This window comes from Nematolebias whitei, chromosome 6 (assembly GCF_014905685.2).
Source record: "Nematolebias whitei isolate Nwh7 chromosome 6, NemWhi1, whole genome shotgun sequence".
NCBI classification, from domain to species: Eukaryota; Metazoa; Chordata; class Actinopteri; order Cyprinodontiformes; family Rivulidae; genus Nematolebias; species Nematolebias whitei.
The window spans coordinates 46,067,130-46,076,521 of record NC_056503.1 but is presented as its reverse complement, the minus strand read 5'-3'; the positions used below and the strand labels follow the sequence as shown (position 1 = coordinate 46,076,521).

General features: G+C 44.5%; 1 protein-coding gene across 1 annotated transcript in view; it reads right to left on the bottom strand.

Moving 5' to 3' along the window:
• Nucleotides 1-454: 454 nt before the first annotated feature.
• Nucleotides 455-9,392, bottom strand: part of ece2b (endothelin converting enzyme 2b) — a 32,185-nt gene continuing 23,247 nt past the window's right edge. The window contains exons 15-19 of the mRNA XM_037677694.1: nucleotides 7,758-7,868; nucleotides 7,414-7,481; nucleotides 2,859-3,049; nucleotides 2,692-2,787; nucleotides 455-631 (exon numbers count right to left, since the gene is read on the bottom strand). Coding sequence (XP_037533622.1) covers nucleotides 455-631; nucleotides 2,692-2,787; nucleotides 2,859-3,049; nucleotides 7,414-7,481; nucleotides 7,758-7,868 — 643 coding nt within the window. The remainder of the gene's footprint in view (nucleotides 632-2,691; nucleotides 2,788-2,858; nucleotides 3,050-7,413; nucleotides 7,482-7,757; nucleotides 7,869-9,392) is intronic.

Below are 9,392 nucleotides of genomic sequence, written 5' to 3'. Positions count from 1 at the left end.
TTAATTATAAACTCGTTTGTGCCAAATAATCGTTAACCTCCATCTTGGACCCTCGAGCCAATCAGACGACAGCTTCCTCATGCAGCGATGCAACAGGTCAGCTTGGTATGAGGTCATCACAGTGATGTCATCAGAATTACAAAACACACACACACACACACCAAAGCCCAATAATATTTGGTGACAGTGATGACTTAAAAATCAGGAGCAAACATTGTCCCGTGTGGCTTCATCGTCACCATCGTCGTTCCGTCCATCAGGTCTCTGCAGTCCATGAGACCGTTTAGTTTCCAGACAGGAAGTGAGTCTGATCGTTGCTTGATAACAGATGAAGTGAAGATCAAACACAACCTCTGACTGCACCACAACACCTGCAGAATCTAAGACACTAACGAGCTCATCAACCTGTTCATTAACAGATCGATCCAGCAGCACCACCTGGGTCCGCTCCGGTCTACCAGACCTCGCAGCGCTTGCCGGTGTTCATCGGCGTCCCCTCCGGACAGCTGAAGTGGCGGCTGAAGTCCGGAGAGTTGGCCAGAGTGCCGATGACTCTGTATCTTGGGGGGCTGTGGGAGTCGGTCACCAGGCCCTCGTGAGCGCTCTCCGGTGTTCGAACCGAGCACCAGACCTGGAAAGATTCACACGTGGGGGCGTCACAAGTCCGCCCCTCCACACAGACCTGACAGAAAACGGTTGACTCTGCTGTTTGAGAAGCCTCAGAGGAAAAATGACAAGAAGCTAAAGTGTGTTCAGATCCAGGAGGATTTTTTATTTTTATTTTGGTCTACGGGTCAGAATACTGCTCAGCTCTCTGAAGGTCAAACAGGTTGAGGTTCTGGACTCTGACTGGACCGTTTGAGAACCTTGATTCTTCTCGTTTTGACCCAGTCTGTTGTGGATTAGCTGCTGTGTTTGGAATAATTTTCCTGTTGGACCCAGTTTGTTTCAAGCGTCAGCTGTTGGACAGATGGACTCACATTTGAGTCCAGATCAAGGTTCATGTTTCTGTATTTTCATTCGCATCACATGTGGTACATGAGGTGGAACGAAATTGTGAACTCAAGGTCCCAGTTACACCGAAAAACAGAAATAATATAAAGTATATAAAGAAAAGAAACAGTATACAAGGATCCAATAATTCTCAGTCAGGTCATCTGGACAGTTTCTTTATATATACATATATATACACATATACACATGTATATATATATATATATAGCATTAACAGAGTACTCGAGTAATCTACACATCGATTGCTAGGACATCTATCAAGGTTAAAAATGTAAGGTCGAGTGTCCGTAGTGACGTCATATTATGTGACCACCGTATGACCGTAGGGGGCGGTGTTGCACTGTTGCAGGTCACAAAGTATGGTGTAACACCGGGTGCAATCCACCAAACCAGAACCAGCTTCCTCTTGTTTCACAAACAAAAAGCAAAAAATATTAATCTCTAAACCTATAAAAAAAAAATCTATAAACATATTAATCTCTAAACTAAACTTAATGCGCACCACAGCTGGCGGTGGGGCGGGGTGGGCCCCCCCCCCCCCCCCCACTGTTAAGTTTCATTTTTGACGTACTGCATTTTTCTTCACGTTTGCAGTTTAATAATAATAACTAAAAGTTTATCCTGATGCATGCTCAATAATCCAGGTAGAAAAATCCAAGAAAGTTCAATCTGGTCCTCTGGACATTCAAAAAAACAAAACAAAGCAAAAAAAAAATGTAGAAACGTTTCGTCTCTCATCCAAGAGACTTCCTCAGTCTGAGCTGCTGTATTCAGCTCAGTCTCTTAAATAGCACCTTCTCAGAGTGGATCAACCAGTTTGCTGCTGACAACCAAAACCAACTGATCACATGCTCAAGAAGGACCATCAGCCTAACAATGGATCATTAGCACACTGATGGCTGTTTACTGTTCAAAGGGGGCTGAGTGATACCAGCAATCACAGCATTGTAAGAGGGGGACAATTGAACCCGGAGGCCTCCACCCCTGTTTAATGATGGACGGTCCATCATTAAACAGGGGTGGAGCCTCCAGGTTCAACTGTCCCCCTCTTACAATGCTGTGATTGCAGTGATTTTCCTGGTTAGGGGTTTATGAGTCTAACAACCTCAGGGTAGAAGCTGTTCCTCGGTCTAGTGGTTCTACACTTAATGCTCCTCAACCTCCTTCCTGAGGGGAGCGAGGCAAAAAGTGTGTGTGCTGGATGAGCGTGGTCCTTCATGATGCAGGTGGCCCTCTTCCTCTTCCATCAGAGGTTCTTCAACTATTTAGTTGCAAACCCATCGGAAGACCTGAGGCCGCTGACTATCTTTGGTTTAAGTACAGAAACATCTTTAAAACAGCAACAAAGACCGCCTCGATAACTGTTAGAAGCTTTTTGTCTATTTTAAAACTTCACTTTATATCTATCAACAGTTGTGGCTAAATATCCCATTCATAATAATTTTAAAACTCATTTAATTTGTAGAGAATATCAAGATCTTCAACGGGTCCAGAACCAAACTTTTGACTCCAGATTCTGGTCTAAAGCGGTTTTTACAGAGTAGTGACACCCGATGGCGAGGCTGTAGATTACAACTAAGAGAATAATGACTCAGCAGCTGTGAAGTTCTGACCCGTATCACCTTCTGTCCATGCCAGTTTAAACTATAATTGGGTCATTTGTTAGCAGAAGCTCACCTGTGCAAACCCCACGAAGAACAGCTGATCATTGGTCAGGTTGACAGCAGGGAGTCTCTTCTCATCGCCGTTTTTCTGGATCCAGGAGCGGTACGCCTGCAGGAGGAAACGTCAGAAAGGCAGCGGAGCCGTTTGAATGCAGCGGAGCACTTCGTGTGCGTACTCACGTGATACGCAGCTTTCAGCCCTCCGTTGTCGGCGATGTTTTCTCCAAGTGTCTGCTTCCCGTTCACGTGTTCTCCGTTGACGAGGTAGTGGTTGTACTGGTCCATCATACACTCGGTTCTCTGCCGGAATGCAGCCACAGATGAGTTCTGCCACCATGGCCTCAGGTTCCCCTCTTTGTCATACTCACGACCTTTTTGACAGAAGGAGGACAGCTGACCAAGACGTTCAAAAACGTGTGACATTAGGCTGCAAACTGAACCACAGCCAGTTAAGACAATAAAAAACAATGATTCTTTAAATTCTAATAACTTTAGTTTTATGTTATACAGCATGAAATTGTTTGGACATCGTTAAATTAATGAATTTCCATTCATTTCTGCATTTCAGGCTGCAACTAGTAAAACTTTATTTTTTTTTTTCCGCCTTGTCCTGTCCGGCATTGTGGCACTTAGAATTATTGTCTGAGTGTCAAAGTGAAGCCCAACAGATTTACTTTCACAAGCAGAGCATTATGGCTGACCTTAATGCTCCACTTGATATATAAATTAAATTTTATTAGAATATGCTTTGGGTTTGTTTCAGATGTAATGGACACGGGGACCGAAAACAAAGAAGATAACAAAGCAGAAAAGTGAGAGAAGAGTTAAAATGTAAAGAAGGAGATAGGAATAGAGGAGAGAGAGAGGGATAACGAGAACACAAATCAACATCAATGAAGTCTGACTCTAGACCTGCGGAAAGAGAAAAAAAAGACAAAACCAAGAAACCACAACAAACAACTTATATAATGATACTTATAACATCATTAGAAAGTATTTTATACAGTACATGATAATACAATATATATTTGATGGCCACCACAATCCAACTGAGTGTGTATCTGATAAACACCTGAATCTAAACACCTGTGTGAGCATGATGTCACTATAAGGTTTCTCATAAAAATGTTCAATAGTGGATGTGGGGACCCATAAACCCGTCCCCACAGGACACGAAGGTAACACAGGGAAGCCCAGAACCACAGCAGCCCCCAAGCCTGGAACTCCGGTAGTCCCCCAACAGGGACACCTGCACCCCCAGAGAGAGAAGCAAAGGGAAGTCCTGGGCGATCTCCAGCAACCACAATGCAGAAACTCCCAGGAGGCCGTAGCAACGAGTCAACAGGCCCCGCCGGCAACCTGCCCCTCCAGAGTGGATCCGGCCATGGACACCAAGCCCCGAGTCCCGAGGTCATACCACCCCCCAACAGAAGCCTGACAGAGCCAGGGCACCCAGGTCCCCACAGGCAGCCACCAGGGCGGGCCTGCACACACCCCACCACCCAGCCCCAGCTGCTGAGAGCCGCCAATGCACCGGCGGCAGGGGGGCCCACCACCGGAGGGGAGCACAACCCACCAAATGGGGGGTCAAAACTGGTCCAAGAGAGGGGGGCCACCCAAAACCCAACCTGAGATAAACAGGCACACAGAGACAGCCCGACAGAGCCTCTGTTGGGCTGTCCATGCGCCCCACCTGCCCAACAGTGACCGCAAGCCGGGGGCCAGAGCAGCAGGGAGCAGCAGCCGAGGAAGACTGGCCCAGCGCACCAATGCATCCCTAAAGCCCCACACCACAGGCCCGGAGAAGCCCCGGCATGCCACCCATGCACCCCCCCCCCCACACACACACACACAGCACCCCGCACCGTGAATGTCACATCATGGCGACCAGCCAGCACTTCGTCGAAGTGAAGCCATGCCCCCGACCGCCGCCATGCACTACCAACGACCACACACACACACACAACCACAGCTGACCTCCCGCCAGAACCCGGCAGCCACCCCAGCCAAAGGGCTGGCCATCAGAACCAGGAACCCTGATAAAAGGATCCAAACAATCCAGGGAGAACCGGAGCACCAGCCCCACCCCCAATCGCCCCCAAAGGCCCAATACCCACCCACAGCCCAGACCCCAACCAGGCAGCATTACCCCCCCGCCCCCAACCCCAAATGTCAGACAGAGAATGAGGGTTTAAGAAAAGCTGTAAGACCCAACTCCTCCCTCCCCCCACTCAAATAAGATGTTGATGCATGTTGTTATATAGTGCGTTTAAAATGGGGGGGATGAGGTGGCGACTGGCACAGACCCACCCCCTCCCCAGAGAGCAGGCAGTTCCCGTTCACCCCCCCAACCCTTGCCCAGAACCCTAAATGTCTACATGCTGCATATGAGAGTGGGCACAGGTCCCGGAGGTGAGAATGATTACACATTCCACCCCCTATATGCCACCATGTGCCCACTCCAGACCCTATATATCACATAAATATAAAATCACATAAATTCTGTAAGAACAAAAATATCTAAATCTATTGCAGTACTATACAAAGTCAGGGAATTATTAAATGATAAAGCTCTGTACATGTTGTATAACACAATCATTGTTCCACATTTAATCTATTGCATTGATGTTTGGGGGAAAGCATGTAAAACATTTACAAAACCTATTTTTATTTTACAGAAAAGAGCTGTAAGAATTATCACCAGAAAGCATTACAGTCACCCATCAAGCACATTATTTTATCAACTGAAGTTATTGAAGTTCCATGATTTGGTAGATTATAGTATTTTATCAGTTATGTATAGGGTTCAAAATAACACATTACCATTAAATATCCAAAGAAATTTTGTTAAAAGACAAAGTTACAATCTTAAGGGGATAGAGATATTTGTCAAACAAAAATTCAGAACTAGTCTGAAGGGAAGGTCTACCTCAATCTAAGGAGTTGGATTGTGGAATGGTCTAGAGAGTGATGTGAAAAATGCCAAGTCAATGTGTACATTTAAGAAAAAGATCAAAACTGAATTGTTAAAAAAAAAGTATATATGAAGTAGCTTAGTGTGTGTTTTGTATTAGAATTAGAAAAATTAGAAAGAGTTATTCATTTTGTTCTGTTACTTGAAAATTATTATGATTGAAATAATTGTTTGAAAAAAGGGGCAGATATAATAAGATTTTTTCTTCTTTCTGCTGCCTTTCATTTTAAATCTTTTGTATCTTTTTATATTGTTATGGAATTGTTTTGTACTTTTTTTAAATGAATAAACTTTATACCATACCATACCATATATGCATGTGTCGTGAGAATGTTATATACGAGTGTCTAGGTTGTTTGATAAAATTGGGCCCAGGTCTCCATGAACCACGGAGATGGAGGATCCTCCCCGCAGCTCAGTAGTGCACCTGAACCCCAAGGCCCTGCTTGAGTGGTGGTGTGATGGAGTGGGTTAGTAAAAAGGAGGACAGCTGACCAAGACGTTCAAAAACGTGTGACATTAGGCTGCAAACTGAACCACAGCCAGTTAAGACAATAAAAACCAATGATTCTTTAATTTCTAATAACTTTAGTTTTATGTTATATAGCATGAAATTGTTTGGACATCGTTAAATTAATGAATTTCCATTCATTTCTGCATTTCAGGCTGCAACTAGTAAAACTTGTTTAATGTTTAACTACGACCACCAGAGGGAGCTCTCTGGTTAAATTCAAGTAACCAGCTGCAGGTGCATGCTCAATGATCAAGGTGGATAAATCTAACCAGGTTGAGTCAGTTACTCTGGACGGATTCTTCTTGGTTGAAATGTTTCGTCTTTTATCCAAAACACTTCTTGCAACAAACTCAGTCTTATAAGGAGAACCTTCTCATAGTGGATCAATCAGTTTGCTGGTGACAGCCAGAACTGGAGCACAAGTCAGGAATCATCAGGACTCTGTACCACAGAGCAGACAGCGTCCAAATTAACTCAGGAGCCAGGCAGAAGGAGAAATCCCACACAAGACAGGATCAATGTGGATATCCTGACTGGGCCTTCCTGAAAGCAGAGAAGAAACCCAAACAGGACTCCAGTCAGCCAACAGGTGAAAAGGAGGAACCCAGACCCAGACCAGTGGTCATTCCATATGTTGAGGAAGTTTCAGAGAAACTGAGATGTGTATTTTCTAAACACAACGTCCCAGTGGCTTTTAAACCCCAAAATACATTACGGCAAAGACTGGTTCATCCCAAAGATTCAGTCCACTGGCACAAACAGAGTAATATTGTGTATGTTGTTCAGTGCCAGGAGGGTGATCAGTCTTACATTGGGGAAACTAAACAGACACTGGCCAAAAGGATGGACCAACACAGAAGAGCAACATCATCAGGCCAGGACTCAGGGCATTTAATATCACTTGTTTGGCTGATGGTCCTCCTTTATCATGTGAACAGCTAGTTCTGACTGTCAGCAACAAATCGGTTGGTCCACTATGTGAAGCTGCTGTTTATACTGAGTTTGTTGCAGCTGCTCAGACTGAAGAAGTCTTTTGGATAAAAGACAAACCATTTCAACAATAAGAATCCGTCCAGAGGACCTGACTTAACCTCGTTAGATAACCAGTTGGAGTTTCCTCCCCACTTGAAAACAAACCGTCTTATGTTTTAAATTAGTTTGTCTCTGGAACATCTAGTCTCTGGTAAAACCTCCTGATTCTTCAATCATGTGTCACAAAGCAAAGAAAGGCGAGGATTCAGACTCACCCTGATCATCGAAGGCATGAGTCAGCTCGTGACCCATCACTACCCCGATGCCACCAAAGTTCAATGCTCTGAAACCCAAACACACGTTTAAACAGGTCTTCAGGGACCAGACGAGGTGTCAGGCATCAAACTGAACATCGACATAAAGAAAATATGTCTGAAGTCAACCAGGAATGAACCAAAGCAGGTTACACAACAGATTGGATCAATTTTAACTGGTTAAAGGCAAGGAAGGAGATGTGTCCAACAAACTAAATGAAACGTTCATGTGAGGAGCTAAACATGAGACAGGTGGTCAGACAGACAGATGGCCAGACAGACAGGTAGATGAGAGGTGAACAGACTTGGGGTGGTCGTGGGCGTAGAAAGGAGCTTGTAGGATCCCAGCGGGGAAGACAATGCCGTTCTTAGTGGGCATGTAGTAGGCATTCACTGTAGGAGGAGTCATGCTCCATCTGCAGGAGAGGAGGGAGGAGAGAAGGGGAAGGAATGGAGTTAATGTCCAAATATCCATATGTCCTGCCAAAAACTGGAGGTCTTAATCTTGTTTATTACAGGAGATCAGCAGATTGGGTTCATGTTTCCAGGAGCAACATCTCAGTATGTTGGTGCTTTCATGGTTCTTAACATCAAGACAAACAGGTAAAAATCACAAGTAACACCTTTCAGTTCTTAATGTCTCAACTTAATCGACCTGCTCCTTCGTCCTAACCCAACAACACACAGACGCCTTATCGCCCTCAGCTGGGCCTTTCTTGGGTTCTTAGAAGCCGGTCAAAACAAGTATGAAGATACCTGTGGCAGACTGGTTCTTTTTGTACCCAGAAGGTCTGGGTACATGATGACCAAAGCTGCCAAAGTATGACTTGTAGATGAGCTAAAACCTGGCTACATAAGAGCTAAACTAATGTTAATATTTTAGCTTCTCTCCATGGGTTTCCTGTCAGATTCAGAATAAAATGTAAAATATTCTAACCTACAAAGCTCTCAACAACCTAGCTCCATTTTACATTAAAGATCATGTTGTTCCAGATTAACAAAGCACGTTGCTCTCAGACTGCAGGTTTACTTGTGATTACTAGAGTTTCTGAAAGTAGAATGTGAGGCAGAGCTTTCAGTTATCAGGGTCTTCTCTTGTGGAACTAACTTTCAGTTTCTGTCCGTGAGGCTGACACATTGTCCAGTTTTAAGATTAGGCTTAAGACTTTCATTTTTCATAAATCCTATAGTTAGGGTTGGCTTGGGTTCCCTGCATTATCCCTTAGTTCTGCTGCATGAGGCCTCTGGACCATAGAAATGACAGCTGGACCACAGAAACCCCACCTGGACCACAAAAACTACTCCTGGACCATAGAAACGACACCTGGACCACAGAAACCACACATTGACCACAGAAACCACACATGGACCACAGAAACCACACATGGACCATAGAAACTACACATAGACCATAGAAACCACACCTGAACCACAGAAACTACACCTAAACCAAATAAACTTCTCACAGAACACAGAAACCACACCTGGACCACAGAAAACACACATGGACCACGGAAATCACACATAGACCATAAAAACTACACATGGACCATAGAAATCACACCTGGATCACAGAAACATCTGGACCACAGAAACCACACATGGATCATAGAAACCACATAAATCACAACTGGACCATATAAACCAAACAAGGGCCATAGAAACTACACCTGGACCATAGAAACCACACCGGGACCACATAAACTATGCATGTACCACAGAAACCACACCTGAACCACAGAAACCGCACATGGACCACAGAAACCACACATGGACCACAGAAACCACACATGGACATTAGAAACCATATAAATCACACATGGGTCATAGCAAATACACATGTACCATAGAAACTACACCTGAACAACAGAAACTACACATGGACCATAGACACCATATAAATCACACCTGGACCATATAAACTAAACATGGACCATAGA